General features: G+C 42.6%; 1 protein-coding gene across 1 annotated transcript in view; it reads right to left on the bottom strand.

Annotated features, from left to right (window-relative positions):
- Positions 1-17,592, bottom strand: part of GRIN2B (glutamate ionotropic receptor NMDA type subunit 2B) — a 355,273-nt gene that overhangs the window by 136,131 nt on the left and 201,550 nt on the right. Inside the window, exon 3 of the mRNA XM_068970887.1 lies at positions 824-938. Within this exon, the coding sequence (XP_068826988.1) occupies positions 824-938 (115 nt within the window). The remainder of the gene's footprint in view (positions 1-823; positions 939-17,592) is intronic.

The raw sequence follows: 17,592 nt of genomic DNA, 5'->3' as shown, positions 1-17,592 counted from the left end.
CTGAGAAACCATTTCTCCGCAAAGCATCTCAAGGCACAAGTGTCCTGATTCTCATGAACATGTGTAATGAAATGCCTCTCAGGAACATTTGTATTGAACTAGGAATCAGGTATAACAATAAAAGCCAATACCTAGTGAGTGCTTACCATGTGCCAAGAACCCTTCTAAGTCCTTTACATATATCAGTATATTTAATGCATATAGCAACCCTGTGATACTGACACTGTTATTTTTCCCACTTTTCAGATGAGGAAGTGGAGGCAGAGAGAAGTTAAGAGATTTGCCCAAGGTTGTAAATAGCCACGTTAGTGAGTAGAGAGCTGGGAATTGAACCCAGGCAGTCTGGCACCCATGTAAATTAATGCCTAATAGTAGAATTTCAGACACTGTGATCAGCTGACAGTGGGAGAGGTCCTAAGAGCAAGCCTCCAATCATAGGAAATCAAAATTTGCGCACTCATAAATTAGGTTTCACAGGCCTCCCAGTACACCCTGTAGGACACGGCTCCTATACCATCATTCGGTTTCTCCATTTAATTGTGTTATCCCGTGCCTGCACACTCTTCCATCAAAACAAAGTCATGCTGCAGACAGCACAGCTACCAATAAAAATGGTAATACACAGGGAAAATCATCTCTTGATTGACCAAAGTGGCAAGAAAATGAAGATGCACATTTGAGAAGTGGCCTCCTCTGTGTTCTCAAAGTATTGATCTCAAGCTCAGAGACCAAAACCAAGTGGCCCTTTTCCTCCTGTGTGTTGCAAAATTTCTGATCCCCACCCCCTCCACTTAGCTCGAGAATTGCCAAAGACATGTCCTACCCTCTCCCACTTCCTCTCCTTGTTCAGAAGGATGATCACCAGCTTTGGGTGCATCTGGTAGCCGTCTTCACTGAAGGACAGATTTCTCCCTTCAAAAGTCACATTGATCAGATACCTGTAAAGAGAGAATGAAGAGAAGGTTACAAGCATGAAGAAGGTATGCCAGAATAAGACAGTCAAGAAGACAGAGAGAAAGGTGGATGGAGACTGACGTGTAGATAGCTCTATAAATGTCACGTAAAGCTGGTGTCCCTCGGGCTTCCATTTCATTATCCAATAACTGCCATCCAAGTTTTCACATTATAGGAATGGTAAGAAAAGATAATGTAAAAATTTGACATAAGAGCAATGGGCTTGAGTTTAGTTGGCAGCTATGACTGAGCAAATTATTGAGCCTTTTGAATATCTGTTTTTTTCATAATTTGACAAAAATGGGATAATAAAGAACCTTCTCTATTAGGTTTGTATGGCTTAAATGAGATAGCTGACCAGGGGGCAGAGCAAATCCTCATTAAGTGTTAATGATGATTATTCAAAAAAGGAGGTGTGTTCAAGGGTGGGGTGGTAGAGACAAGACACAGTGGGAGTGGGCAAGACAGCTTCCTGCTCAGAGAGGCTGGAGTTTAGGGTCTTTCCCCTCCCAGAGATACACTGATGCTTTCAAACTCTTGCGACAATTCTGTCCAGCCCATACTTAATGAGTCTAGCAAGTCAGGGATCTGGTTCTCCCAAATGCATCTGGAAACCAGGGATACTGAACTTTTATTTGTTATTGTTGTTGCTCAATTGTCAAGTTGAGTCCAACTCTTTGCAACCCATGGACTGCAACAGGCCAGAATTCCCTGTCCTTCACTATCTCCTGGAGTTGGCTCAAACTCTTGTTCACTGAGTTGGTGATGGCTATCTAACCATCTCGTTCTCTGCTGTCCTCCTCTCCTTTTGCCTTCAATCTTTCCCAGCATCAGGGTCTTTTCCAATGAGTCGGCTCTTCACATTAAGTGGCCTAAGTATTGGAGCTTCAGTTTCAGCATCAGTCCTTCTAATGAATATTCAGGGCTGATTTCCTTTGATCTCCTTGCTCTCCAAGGGACTCAGGCGTCTTCTCTAGCGCTACAATTTTAAAGCATCAACTCTTCGGCACTCAGCCTTCTTTGTGGTCCAACTCTCACATCCAAACATGACTAATGGAAAATTCATAGCTTTATCTATACAGACTTTTGTTGGCAAAGTGATGTCTCTTTGCACTTTTATAGTGAACGGAAAATTGCAGAGGTGGGGTGGGGGTCCAGGGAGGAGGGAAAGACATTTCGCAGAGTGCTTCAGGTTCAGATACGTAAATTAGCAAAAACGCTAATAATGAGTCAGACCGATGGAGCTGTCTTTCAACACCTGTACCCCCAGCTCACCCCATTCTCCCCTTCTGGCTGCTCTGACCTGATGAAGTTCCCTCACTGGGAATTCCCACAGGCATGCTCATTCCCATGGCATCAGTGCAACCATGCTGATGGTAATTCAGGTCCCTCCACCACCATGGCTCAAGGAGTCAGTGATGACTAGCTCCACGTTCACATGACATGCTGCTCTGGAGCCTTGCACCTGATGCTGCAGTGAGACCTGTCTCTGTTCAGAAGCAGAATGGGCATCCTGGGATTGTCTGGAGTCTTTGACAGGCTTCAAAACTTCGACCAACCATGGCTCTCCACTTCACTGAAGGGGAGAAGAAGAACGTGCAGAAGGCAGCCTAAAGGCTCCTCTTTAAGTCTTCTCATTTAACAAAAACTGTGAGCCTCTTCTTTGAGGCTACCAGGTAACATTAGATTAAGCAACCTAGGGTTGCTAGGATGTAGGTCTTCCAGGAAATTCTAAATATGTCTAGGTACTGTGAACCAAATCCTCCTGGACCACATTCCTGCTTCTAAAGCTGCCTGGGACTTTTCAACCTGTCATTTCCAGGGCAAATGCAGTCAAAAACAGAGGTCACAAAAGAGCAGAGATCCCTAGAATCTCAAAATTGGAAGAGATCTTCATAATCAACGAGCCCACTTCCCGCAGTTTATCTTTCCTTTCTTTGACATCATAAAACCAGCCCTCTCAACTCTTCTTGAATACTTCCACTGATGGGGAGCTCATCACTGTATTCCCTAACCCAAGGCAGCCACCTCACTGTTGGGCAGTTCTTTTTTACTTAAAGGTGAAATCTGCTCCCCTTCCACCTCTAGATCTGGTCTCCTCCTTAGGAGTTATACAGTCTTAGTCTAATGCTTCTTCCACATGGGAGCTCTTCAAGCATTTGAAGATATTCATCATGTATCCCTCATAAAGGGCTTGCCAGGTGGCTCAGTGGTAAAGAGTCGGCCTGCCAATGCAGGAGACACAGGTTTGATCCCTGGGTTGGGAAGATCCCCTGGAGAAAGAAAAGGCAACCCACTCCAGTACTCCTGCCTGGAAAATCCCATGGACAGAGGAGCCTGGTGGACTGTAGTCCATGGGATCGTAGAGTCAGACATGACTTAGTGACTCAACAACAACAACGAATCCCTTATGAAATGAATTTTAGTCTTTGAAGAAACTATGAGCTCATTTGGTTCTATAATTTTAACTTGATAGATAAGGGAACTAACTGAAGCACAAAGAGGTCAAATTATTTGCCCCCAGCTAATTGGGAGCAGAAATAACATTTTAAGAGCTATATTATCATATGTGAAACGAATCGCCAGTCCAGGTTCGATGCATGAGACAGGGTGCTCGGGGCTGGTGCACTGGGGTGACCCAGAGGGATGGGATGGGGATAGAGGTGGGAGGGGGGTTCATGATGGGGAACACACATACACCCGTGGCTGATTCATGCCAATGTACGGCAAAACCACTATAATATTGTAAAGTAATTAGCCTCCAATTAAAACAAATAAATTTTTATTTTAAAAAAAGAGCTGTTCCCAGTCCCATGTGTTCTCCAGCATCCCACTCTGATTGTCACACGCCACAGCAGCTTTAATATCCGTGATCCTGCACCAAGCTACACTGTGCCATGATGTAACCCACTCCCTCTACCCTCTCAGCTGTGATCTCTGGACGCCTTCAGTTGGTAAACGTGTAACATCCTTGATTCAACAACGCAAGGCTCCATCTGTATCTCCTCCACCCTCCGCGCTGCTCCTCCTCTCAGCTCATTGCCGCCTGCTCCCGCCCATCAGTGGTGGGAAGATGATATTCGAGTAGTTTACAGCAACTTCAGTACTCTAACCTGAGTCCCAAGCAGTTCATTTCAGGGAGTATGATTTTAAACTAACAGACCAGAATTTAAGCATCAGACATAATCCATTTGGAAAGTAGGTTCTTACTACATCAATATGGCATTATACTTTAATTTCTGAAAGTTTTCAGAGGAAGTGTATGCGACTTGTAGAAAAAAATTAGTCTTGACTCTTTTTTGGAAGAACACAAGAGAGGAAGCGGAGAGGGAGAAGGAAGGAAGGGAGAGAGGAAGGGAGGGAGGGGAGGGAAGGGAGGAGAGAGGGAGGGATTCAAGGAAAGGGAAAGAAAGAGAGGAAGAAGGAGGAAGGGATGGGGGAGAGATGGAAATTATCTGGCTAATGAACCCTCCCTTTCACCAGACATGTCTCTGAGTAATTCTGACTTTATCTAAAATACCATGAAGAATATTTCAAAGAAAGTGTCCATTTCAGAAGGCAATTATAAAAGAGAAGCCCCCAAATCATATAAGCAACTATCAGCATGAATGGAATAAGCATATGGCCTCTCAAGATGACTTCTTTGAAAAGGGATAGCCTTGAATTGAGTAGATAGGTTGGGAAATTCAAACTCCAAGAAAATAAAACCACATTGATGGGTAATTGCTCTGCAGTTAAATTTCTCTAGTTGCTCCTGCTCCCAATCCTTTTGATTTTCCTTATATAGTTTTCTCTCTCTAGAATGTTCACCTTATTCCAGTTCTACATGTTCATTTTATTCTGTGTTGACATTTCCCATATATTTTACTTCTCAAAAATATTAATAAAATGTTATGACAGTACACAAAATACTCTTCTGCAAAGTATCCTTTAATTATTCATACCCTTCAGCAGTGTAAAGATTCATCATTCACATTGTGTTTTTCTGAGTAATTCCCTGAGACGTGCCAACCTTTAGCTATTAGTGAGGAGCTTGCAGATACACACTTGCCTTGAGCAAGGATGCCCTTAGAATAGTGGAACAGACCAATCCATTCATTGGTCATGAAGAGTGTGAAAACATAATTGGGAGTGCAGTCACTTCTAGACCTGTGACCTTGGCCCTGAACCTGAGTTTTTCCCTCTTTAAAATGGAAACACCAATTTTTTTTTTTTTTTTACCTCTAGTTTATTAGGTTGTGATGATCACCTGAAATAGGGGGTAGAAAAACTAGATAAAATATGACACAAACACAAGGTTATATAGTAGGAAACATTTAGACAAAAATAATATACTAGCCTGATTAGAATCATCTAAAGGCAAGGAACTTGCCTCATTTTGGACCTCAGCGAGTAAAAGTGGGATGATTATACTCACCAAGACTGAACTGTCAGTGGAACACATGGGAGAAACGGAATCTGCCTCCCACATATGGAGGATAAACTAGGTCAAATGGTCATATTAATCAGTTCAAATTTCCGTAAGACCTGAAAGTACCTAACCACCTTTGCATCTGGCGGCACTTTGTCAATTTTGAATATTAACTAAAACCTCAAAGTGTCCGTGTATAAATCCTCAGTAAAGGATTTGACTATATTATTAAGAGATGCCACAGCTATTCTGTTTGTCTCTGAAAATGTCATCCTCAAGACTGTAATGAGAAAGCCTAGCTTCAAGTGGCACTCAAATTCAGAAGTTCTGCCCATAAGATCCTAGTCCCTTGGAAGGCCCATCAAGGTTTGGTATATTAAAAAATATTGCTTGATTTGTCTCTGGGATGTAGTTTGACCCATAAGCCAAATGATGGCTTATCTCATAAAGTTCTAACATTGCAAAAATCTCAGATTACCGGAACTAGAAGAAAACTTCAAAACCATCCATTGAGAACTGTCAGTTTGGACGGGAGAAATGGGTTCCCCAATATTACCTGACTTTCCACGGTGGCTTGCCTGTTCAGGAGTGGAGTTCAAGTCTTCTTATTTCAAGCTCAGGGTTCTTTTCGTTACCTCAGTAAGTAAAGTGAAATCAGTAAATCAGAGCCTCAGATGGGCCTCTTAGCACTCTCACATCACCATCATGTGCCCTCAACTACAGAGACCCCTCATACAAACTGCAGAAGGTAAAACCGATCACATTTCTGGCCTGACTCTGGCTTGTGGAGAAAGTCTTGGAACCTGCTGGGCTCAGGTCCAACACATTTGCTGCCTGTGGCCAAAGTCATCCTCTGCTGGGTTGAATGGGGTCAAGCTGAGGTAAAAGGCCTGTGTGCCTCTTTGACTTTGACCATGCCACTCAGAGCCCATCCGCTGCAATGATTTAGCAGTACACCATGTGTGGGAGGCGTCCGAGAGGGCTCTGCCAGAATCTCCCCAGCAAACCAAGTGCCCTGGCACCACAGTTCTCATTGTGCCCTCCAGATTCTCACAAGGGACTTTTTTTTTTTTTAATGAATGTCTTTCAACGTGGTAATAAGAGAGACAAGTCTATCCTCTCAGACGATCCTCTCATTTTCAGATGAAGCAGATGAAGTCTGGAGGGGTTTGTGTTTTCACCAAGATCAGATGACAGGGTTGGAAAGAGGATCCAGGTGTCCCCACCCCACACCAGTGATCTTTCTGCTCAACATCATGTCTCAAAAATGTGAAACTATTCTCATGGTTTTTGAGGCATCTCCATACCATCTTCCATAGTGGTTGTATCAATTTACATCCCCACCAGCAGTGCAAAGAGGCTTCCATTTTCTTCACACCTGCTCCAGCATTTATTGTTTGTGGATTTTTTGATAGCCATTAATGACTGGTGATAGGTGATATCTCATTGTAGCTTTGATTTGCACTTCTCTAATAATGAGCGACACAGCACGTTTTCATGTTTATTAGCCGTCTGTATGTCTTCTTTGGAGAAATGTCAGTTTTTGATTTGGTTGTTTTTCTGGTATTGAGTGGTATGAGTTGGATGTGTATTTTGGAAATTAATTCTTTGTCAGTTGTTTAATTTGCTATTATTTTCTCCCATTCTGAGGGCTGTCTTTTCACCTTGTTTATAGTTTCCTTTGCTGTGCAAAAGCTTTTAAGTTTAATTAGGTCTCACTTGTTTATTTTTGTTTTTATTTCCATTATTCTAGGAACTGGGTCATAGAGGATCTGACTATGATTTATGTCATACTGTGTTCTGTCTGTTTTCCTCTAACAGTTTATAGTTTTTGGTCTAACATAGATGTTTTTAATTCACTTTGAGTATATCTTTGTGTGTGGTGTTAGAAAGTGTTCTAATTTCATTTTTCTACACTTAGCTATCCAGGTCTTGCGGCACTACTTATTGAAGAGACTATCTTTTCCCCGTTGCACACGCTTGCCTCCTTTGTCAAAAGTAAGGTGCCCATAGGTGTGTGATATACTCTGAGGAAACCAAAACTGAAAAAGACACATGTACCCCAATGTTCATTACAGCATGATTTACAATAGCTAGGACATGGAAGCCACCTGGATGTCCATCAACAGACGAATAGATAAAGAAATGGTGGCACCTATATACAATGGAAAGTTACTCAGCCATAAAAGGAACACATTTGGGTCAGTTCTTATGAGGTGGATGAACCTAAAGCCTATTATACAGCTTATACAGAAGTAAGTCAAAGAGAAAAACAAATATCATATATTAATGCACATACATGGAATCTAGATGGAGAAGGGAATGGCAACCCACTCCAGTATTCTTGCATGGAGAATTCCATGTACAGAGGAGCTTGGGAAGCTACAGTTCATGGGGTCACATAGAGTCAGACACGACTGAGCAACTAACACACATGGACACGGATCTAGAAAGATTGGTGCTGATGAACCTATTTGCAGGCCAGTAATGGAGATGCAGACACAGAGAACATACCTGGGGACACGAGTAGAAGGGAGGAAGGAGAGGGTGGGGACGAATGGAGAGAGTAACATGGAAACATATATACTACCATATGTAAAGTTGATAGCCAGTAAGAATTTGCTGTATGACTCAGGGAACTCAATCTGGGGCTGTGTCACAACCTAGAGGAGTGGGAAGGGGTGTGACGTGGGAGGGAGACTCAGTAGGGAGGGGACAGATGTATATCTATAGCTGATTCATGTTGATGTATGGCAGAAGCCAACACGATATTCTAAAGCAATTATCCTTCCATTAAAAATAAAAAAAAATTATTAAAAAATGTGGAGTTTTTCATAGCTCTCCATTTCCATTCTCCAGCTATTCAGAGCAAAGTAATAAAGGAGGAAACACTGTTCCAGGGAAGAGACTCAAATTCTTGACCCCTTTGCTTATGATTTTCCAGCTCTGAAAACCTGTAACTTTGTCACTGTGTCTTTGGTTTGTCACTTACCTTTTAAAGCATTTAGCTCCTTCATCTATAAAATAGACCATCATCTATAAAACTCAGACGACCTCGCCTGCCTGATGTGGGAAGAACACAACTCCTAGGAGATGCTCTCTATCTTGATGCTTCACCTGATTAATACTGCAGCTATCACACTGCTAAGCTCCGTCATCTAAATGACAAAAACCAATTTTTAATCTGAGAGTCCAGGGTTTAAGTCCCTGCCCAGGCACCAAAAGTAAATAAACAAAGAGAAAAAAAAAATAGCAAAACCACAGATTTTTCAAAAAGCTTTTGCCGGTCTCTTTAACAATTCCTGTATCATATGCATGTCCTCCTGAAAATAATAGGAACAGTGTTTTACAATTTACAATTTTAGAAATAGAAATCTCTATTTCTAAAGATTAGAAATAGTAGATGTCATGCAAAGATGGGCACAATAAAGGACAGAAATGGTATGGACCTAACAGAAGCAGAAGATATTGAGAAGAGGTGGCAAGAATACATAGAAGAACTATACAAAAAAAAAAAAAAAAAAGATCTTCATGATCCAGATAACCCCAATGGTGTGATCATTCACCTAGAGCCAGACATTCTGGAATGCGAAGTCAAGTGGGCCTTAGGAAGCATCAGGATGAACAAAGCTAGTGGAGGTAATGGAATTCCAGCTGAGCTATTTCAAATCCTAAAAGATGATACTGTGAAAGTGTTGGACTCAATATACCAGCAAATTTGGAAAACTCAGCAGTGGCCAGAGGACTGGAAAAGTTCCGTTTTCATTCCAATCCCAAAGAAAGGCAATGCCAAAGAATATTTAAACTACCGCACAATTGCACTCATCTCACATGCTTAGCAAGGTAATGCTCAAAATTCTCCAAGACAGGCTTCAACAATACGTGAACTGTGAACTTCCAGATGTTCAAGCTGAATTTAGAAAAGGAGGAACCAGAGATCAAATTGCCAACATAAACATTGGATAATCGAAAAAGCAAGAGAGTTGCAGAAAAACATCTACTTCTGCATTATTGACCACATCAAAGTCTTTGACTGTGTGGATCACAACGAACTGTGGAAAATTCTGAAAGAGATGGGAATACGAGACCACCTTTCCTGCCTCCTGAGAAACTGTATGCAGGTCAAGAAGTAACAGTTAAACTGGACACAGAACAACAGACTGGTTCCAAATTGGGAAAGGAGTACGTCAAGGCTGATTATTGTTACCTTGCTTATTTAACTTATATGCAGGACAGGAGAAGGGGACGACCGAGGATGAGATGGCTGGATGGCATCACGGACTCAATGGACGTGAGTCTGAGTGAACTCCGGGAGCTGGTGATGGACAGGGAGGCCTGGCGTGCTGCAATTCATGGGGTCGCAAAGAGTCGGACACGACTGAGCGACTGAACTGAACTGAACTGAGGATACATCATGTGAAATGCTGGGCTGGATGAAAAACAAGCTGGAATCAAGATGGCCAGAAGAAATATCAATAATCTCAGATACGCAGATGATACTACCCTTACGGCAGAAAGCAAAGAAAAACTAAAGAGCCTCTTGATGAAAGTGAAAGAAGAAAAAGCTGGCTTAAAAGTAAATATTCAAAAAACTAAAATCACGGCATCCTGTCCCATCACTTCACAGCAAATAGATGGGGAAACGATGGAAACAGTGAGAGACTTTATTTTGGGGGGCTCCAAAATCACTGCAGATGGTGACTGCAGCCATGAAATTAAAAGATGCTAGCTCCTTGGAAGAAAGGCTATGACCAACCTAGGCAGCATATGAAAAAGCAGAGACATTACTTTGTTGACAATAGTCTGTCTAGTCGAAGCTTTGATTTTTCCAGTAGTCACGTAGGGATATGAGAGATGGACTATAAAGAAAGCTGAGCACCGAAGAATTGATGCTTTTGAACTGTGGTGCTGGAGAAGACTCTTAAGAGTCCTCCGGACTGTGAGGAGATCAAACCAGTCAATCCTAAAGGAAATAAGTCCTGAATATTCATTGGAAGGACTGATGCTGAAGCTGAAGCTCCAATACTTTGACCACTTAATGTGAAGAGCTAACTCATTGGAAAAGACCCCGATGATGGGAAAGACTGAAGGCAGGAGAAGAAGGGGACAACAGAGGATGAGATGGTTGGATAGCATCACTGACTCGATGGACATGAGTTCGAGCAAGCTTCAGGAGTTGATGATGGACAGGGAAGCCTGGCATGCTACAGTCCATGGGGTCGCAAAGAGTTGGACATGACTGACACGACTGAGCAACTGAATTGAACTGAACTGAAAACGTTGAAAAGCTACTTAGTTAGAGATCAGTATTGGGAGACAAAGGTAAATATTTAAAAATCAGATGTTCCTTGTGATGGTTTGGGAAATTAAATAGAAAGTTCTGACTTTTCCCCAGCATAGAAATTCATAATAATTAAAATGAATCTAAAATGGCCAACTCAGTATAATGTGGTCGTTGTGGCAGACCATAGCCTGGGAACAATTCTCTCTAGGATTTACCAATAGCCTTTTCTAGGATCAGACTCAGAAGAAGTAACTCATTAGTAAGATATCCTGCACTCACATGAACAACATAGACAATGCCCCTAAATGCTGGTAGAAAGAAAACTAAGGGAAAATAGGAAAAATAAGCTGAGTGGAGAGGAACGAATGTAGTGTGCTCTAAATAATACTCCATCACCAGCAGCAGCAGCAGCAGCAGCCAGTGTGCATGGCATGTAAGGTAAGGATGCTGCCATCAGACCACTTCTGTTCAAATTCTAGATCCATCAGTTCCTAGGTTATGGGACAGTGTTCTCAAGGCACGTGAATTATTTTATTCTGGTCATCAATGGTATTCTCTTTGAGGAAAAGGGGTTTGAAGAAGTTTTAAAGGTTTCCTTTGAGCCACAATGTCAAATATAAAAACACTAAACCATGCTATTGAACAAAATAATTAGAAATACCAGTTTCCCAAGCTGTCAAGTGCAGGCCTTTTCTCACTTTTGCAAAATGATACTTAGAACCTCAGGAAAAACTAATTTAAAGAGTAGACTGTAATATTAATTTATCATTACTTGAGGCAAATTAAAAATAGTTTGTCTGCCAGTGGACTAAACACTTTCTCTGAAGTGGTGTTTATGCCATTCATTTTATGAACCATTCTTTACAAATCATAAAAGCTTCACGTTTGGGCTCGTCCATAACTCAGTTATTGAAATTCTATATCTGTAGTGTAACACTAATGAGATATTAAAGTATCTTAAGAAAAAGGATTGTGTTTCGGCCCCTTAGCAGTCTGGCTGAGGGTAAGTGGTGATGCGTGAACTTCCCAACTATTGCAGGGAAAGAGTCTTCTCAGACCCCTCAGCCTGACAATGAGGTTTTCTGAGCTCCATTACCCAAATTCTGTTTCACAACTGAATGCCATGAATTAGTTTTATCTAAAACAAAAGAAGGGCTTCCCAGGTGGCTCAGTGGTAAAGAATCCAGCTGCCAGTGCCCGAGACGTGGGTTCAGTCCCTGGATCAGGAAAGTTCCCTGGAGGAGGAAATGGCAACCCACTTTAGTATTCTTGCCTGGAGACTGCCATGGACAGAGGAGCCTGGTGGGCTACAGTTCATGGGACTGCAAAGAGTTGGACACGACTGAGCAACTGAGCACACACAAAATGAAAAGAAAAAGAGGGGCATCATTGAGAGTTGCTGGCAATCTCTGCTCAGATATATAAGACGGTAGAGAGCATTTCCTCTTCCTCTAAATGTTAACTCAATGAGCTCCAAGAGGTTCTGCCCCCAGCTGCAATGGCCTGCTGTCTACCTTTTCACCCTCATGTCTGTCTCCTTTCACCAAATGTGGTCAATGTGGCAGGCCATGGCCAGGGGACAACTCTCTTCTGGACTCTTTCATCTGGGGTCAAAGCCAGGAGCTTGTTCTCATTATAAGATACCAACATTCAAATGAATGAAAAGTCCTGAATGCCTCAAATGCTTAGTGATGAGGAGTGAGTAGAAAGAACATAGAAGGGAGAAATGGTACTCCTAAAACTAACACAATGCTGCAAATCAACCATACTTTAATAAAAAAGAAAACGAAAAAACAGCGATGATAAAACAAAGGGAGAAACAGAAAATGTGAAGTGAAGATGAGAGAAATGCAGTATGTATCACACACACACACACACACACACACACACACCCAATATTAGCAATGTGCAGTGCAGCGCGGTGTGGACAGGCAAGGACTCTGCAGCCCGTTGACCTCTGCTCATGTCCTTGCTCGGCTGGTTCTGAAGCTGCGTGATCTCATGAGCTATTTAATCTCTCCCTGCCTCAGTTTCCTCACTATGAAAATGTGAACAATAATAGTACTTACCTCACAGGACTGTTGTGAGGGCACATGCGCCTGTACATAAAGCCTTTAGTTCTAGCTGCTGCTGGTGTTATTATTATGATTACCTTTAAAACAGTATTGCCTGGATACCAGAGAATGTTAGAGTTTGCAGGGACTTCTGGATCACAGTCTGACCTTCCATATTTAAAGTTTAACAGAAGATATTGCCTGGGTAGATGTTGCCACTCTTTGGCAGGATAAGTTCAGAGTCTGGTCTCCCAGTCTCTGGATCTCTGTTTTTCCATTAACAGCACATTCATCCCACCCCCACAACATCCCAGCCGTTCAGGCTTGGGGATGTCTGTTGTCTCTCCTGTGATTGGTTATCCCTGTGAGGTATTTTACAGCGGGGAATCATTTAATTGTACGACTTCAATGTAAAGTTTGCTTTCTGAGGAAGGCAAAAGATGAGCTCATAACCTCATGATTTTAGTTTAGAATAAATGACTCCTTGAAATGACCCCCATTATGACCTTCTAGAGCCCTGATTGGAACACTGTGTAATTCTCTTTAAAATTCCCTTTGGCGGGGCACGCTTCTGCTTGTGGGTTCCTTAGGAACTCACGATGCCAATTAATCAAGAGTGCTGGACACCAAAGCTTAGGGAACTGTGCACAGAACCTGAGACGGGAAAGGAATTCCTCCTGGTATTCATGTCCACGGCCCTTTATCACCTCTGCGATGGGTGAGGAGAGTGAAGGTGTGACGGGAAACCCAGAGTCATCAGAGGCACTGAGAAAGGTGACAGTCCCAGTGGGAAGGAATCAAATAACTCTCCCGGATTCATTTTAAGCTCATGTTTTCACGTTGCATGTAAGTTAAAGCCGCTTTCTTTTTCCAAAGCCCTGAATAAAATCCCTCTTCTCTTCCCCAGACGATGTGCTCAATATACTGGAATATAGCCCAGCGTGGGCCATCAGAACTAAGCAGTGAACCTTCCCAGAGAAAATGCCAAGGCAGATCAAAGGGGAGCTGATCACTGAGTATTCAGTATTTCTTCTTTATGCCTACTAATATTTTTCAGGGATTTCAACTTTATGCCTACTAATATTTTGCGGACATCCATTCTAGCTCACGAGCGGGCAGACCTACTCAGGGGTATGCCAAAATCAGCCAAACAATGACTGGCAAAGATTTCTCTAGGACATCCAGCTCTGCTCAGAAGCCTTTTCCTACCTGTGAACCATTCCGACTTAATTGAAAGCAACCCTGGTCACATATGCCCAAGAAGAAACCTCTGGTCAGAAATCCAAAGTGACCTGGGCATGAAAGCAAGAGGAGAAGGAGGTTTTTCTCTTCCTTTTGACCTTTCTCCATTTCCTCAGTTTGCTTTGCCATGGGAGCCCGTTTCTACCCTCTCCTCTACCTGAGATGGCCAACAAGACCAACAGACTGGCAATCCCTCCATACACAAAGCACCTAGCCGCTCTGTAGCTCTGATGCACTTAATTCCTCAGCTCCCTGCAACAGCTCTACTGAAGGGAAGAATAAGAGGTAAGCAAAGGAATTAGTGAGATGACTCTAGTTACAGGGACTGGGAATGAGGTTACGAGGAACTGTCTTGTTATCCATGGAAAAAGGGAGTTGACTTAAGTCTTTCAGGAGCAGTTGGTACAGATCTTTAAGTAGAAATTTCTAGAAGCAATTGCACTGAATGAAAGGAAAAGAGTGGTCAAAAGAAGGAAGACATTCCAGGGGCAGGAGATGATTTCCAACAGACAGAGGACTCAGGTTATCTGGGTGAAGATGGTGTCTTTCAGGGAGATGGGTGTCTCAGAATTTCATCATGCTACAGCTGCGAGGCAGAGGGTGGTGGAGGCTGTGGCCTCATTCCAGAGCACATCTTCATCTTCAGAAGATGCAGTCATGAACCGCCTGTCCCAAGGATAATGCCCTTTCATATAGGAAGTGAAGTGATTTACTGAGTCTACAGTCCAAGGAAAGACCAGGGGAATGGAAGATACACACGTCTCAGATGCAACATGGACGTGGAACAAAATATGGACGTGAAGAAAGTGAACTGTTGGGAAAGTTAGCGACAACGAATTTGTTGATGTGGCTCCTGCAGCATGGTCTGGAAAAGAGCTTTCTTTGGCTTCAGTGCCGCAAGAGGACCCACCTCTTAAAGCCTGGTTGAGTTTGAAGGTACCGGAAATGTACACCTGTCAGTATTAAAAGGGATACGAGGGACCTGAAAATAGTAAGAAGAAATGTATATCTTGTCAAGGAGAAAACATCAAGATAGAAACTACAATGCGAAAGTGCTGAGCCAAGGTTATCAGTCAAACACAGCCTGTGTTTCTAGAGATTCTATGAATGCTGCTCTGAAGCGCAGTGCTTCATAGCACAGTTTCTAGATCAAGTAAGAGCAGAGAGGTCAGGGGAAGATCAAACTTGTTTATTTATTTAACTATTTTTAGATAGTTAGTTAGAGACATTCATTGATCTGTTCCAATAACTCTAACATGGCTTGCCCCTTGAGTCAGAATTTGAAGCAAGGTGATAGCACGAGTTTATTTAAATCCAACCCCATTTCCCTCTTTCCTGGTCCTCAAGAGGACAGCACACATGGACCCCAACTGCGTCTTCACAGGGAAGCTGAAAGAAACATGCAATCATCTCTCCCCGCTGTACATGTGGGGGCTAGAACTCGGCTGTTCCTTCTTTGTCAGGGGATCCTAGCTCTTTCTCTCCCTCTGTAGGTTGATGTTGCCATGGAAACATGCTCTTTAATGCTTCTGAAATTACTGTGCAGTTCTAACATTAACTCCTTCTCAGCCAGGGGAGGTCACAAAGAGATTTGTTTTCCAACTTCTGCAAAAGTAATTCCATTTTCTACCTCTTTTTACTACAAACTTAAAAAAAAAGTAATTGAGACTTGATGTCCCGACTTCCTCACCAGCCCTCTCTCCTTAACCCTTGCAGTTAGGCTTTTGTCTCTATCACTCTACAGAAACAGTTCTTACGAGGTCACCAATAACCAAAACAAAATCAGTAGCTCTTGCTTCATCATTATTCTGCCTGACATTATACAACTAACAGATGACACTCCCACATTTTCAGCACTCCCCTTTCCTTTGTATATTTGTGGATTAAAGTAGGATAATTTCTTGGTTCTTCCTATACCTTTAGAACCAGTTCTCTCTCCCTCTTCTGTCCATTTTTGCTGGGAAATCCCTAACTTGGGGCACTCAAGACTCAGGTTTTCACCGCTGCTCTCTCTCGAAGACACATTCACAGCCAAGTATCAACCATCATCACCTCGATACCAAGGCCTCCAAAATCTCCACTGGAGCTCCCATCTCTTTCCTGACCTTCATTCAGTTCTATATTCCTGGTGGGACCATTCTACCTGAGTGCTCAGTTATCAGGTCAGACTGAACACGGTCAAGGGCAGGCCAGGTTCCCCGGTCTTCTGGCGATGAGACCACCACTCTTAGGGTCTGACAGTTTGCCACAGCTCTGGCTCCTCCCTCTGTTGTGCTTTCATCTTTACAACATGAGCGCAAAGATCAGGCTGGCTGCTCTTATGAGCTGCTTTCTCAGAACCAGTCAATTCAGCTAAATCACCAGCTGGAGTTTACCATTATGTACAAAATAAGCTGATGGATATTTTCCCCCCTTTTTTCAGAATTTTGTCTCCCCAAGGTAAATGAATCTCATGACTTTCTAGCTTATAAGTGAAATTGCTTAGAAGTCATATTTCTGCTCTGGTCACTCAATTAAAAATAAAAATAAAACCTCTAGCAAATGCTACCATTTTTTGAGCACATGCCAAACTCTGTTCTGGATGTTTCGCATTACATGATTTTGTCACAGCAATGCTATAAAATGACAGATCACATGATAATGAAAACCCAAGGTTGGTGCCACAGGGAGTTGACCGCATTCAGTTCTGAGTGGCTCCAAAACCCATGTTCCTCCCACTAACGATACTGTTGTCAGAAGTGATGGTCAGGGAAGAGGGAAGTAAGTTCCCAACTCCTAACATGGTAGAACAAAAATCTAAACCCAGTTCTGAATAGCTCAAAGCCTGAGTACTCAGTCACTACGTAGACCACCAAGGAGCAGTCCGTCAGTTGCTTTTAACTGTCCCTTAAGCCTGCACCATTAAGGGAAGTTTTCAGGGAAGAGGTGAGAACCACATGGGTTCTCACAGCCCTGAGGAAGACTGGAGGCACATTGCTGGTCAGGAGATATATTCACAGAATAACAAGAGAACTCCAGGTCTCTGGGGTCTGTCAGTCTGTCATTTCACAAGCACTAAACCCCAAAACAGTCTAGAAATGGAATTAATTTTCTTTATAAGAAAACAGGAGACAAACCACAAAGCAGTAAGCCTGACTGAACTTATAGAGAAATTAATTCTCAGATCACGCTCTGGGAGGAAGTCAGTTATGAAAGTCTAAGACTATATTCTTGGAGCTCTTGTTAGAGGCAGACAACAAGAGTTAGAATATTTATTTGGCTCGGATAAGATGGGGAAAAAAAACTTTATCCTGCTTGGGCACAGAATATTCAAGCTCTCTCTGGACCTAAAAAATACAATATTTAAAGTATTGCTTTGGAGCTGCAATCACCTCTCAGCAGTCCTCCATGAGGGAGGCAGAACTGTACTTATGATCTGGACAATCAAATACATTGATTATCCTTGGTGCTCATCCACTGCATCTCATCCCAGGTTTAAGCCGCACGACACGCCCCTCCTTTGGAAACGTGTCTAGTCTAAGTTTCATCATTATCTTGGTTCTTCTCCTCTACTTGCCATTGCTCCTTCTTTCCCTTCTTGGTTGGCTGCTTTAATTTCTCTTTTCCCTTATTTGAGGTTTGGTAGAAAATTTGTAGGAACCCTGAAA

This window comes from Capricornis sumatraensis, chromosome 4 (assembly GCF_032405125.1).
Source record: "Capricornis sumatraensis isolate serow.1 chromosome 4, serow.2, whole genome shotgun sequence".
In the NCBI taxonomy this organism is placed as follows: domain Eukaryota; kingdom Metazoa; phylum Chordata; class Mammalia; order Artiodactyla; family Bovidae; genus Capricornis; species Capricornis sumatraensis.
The sequence above is the reverse complement of the archived record's forward strand: the minus strand, read 5'-3'. Positions and strand labels throughout refer to the sequence as shown.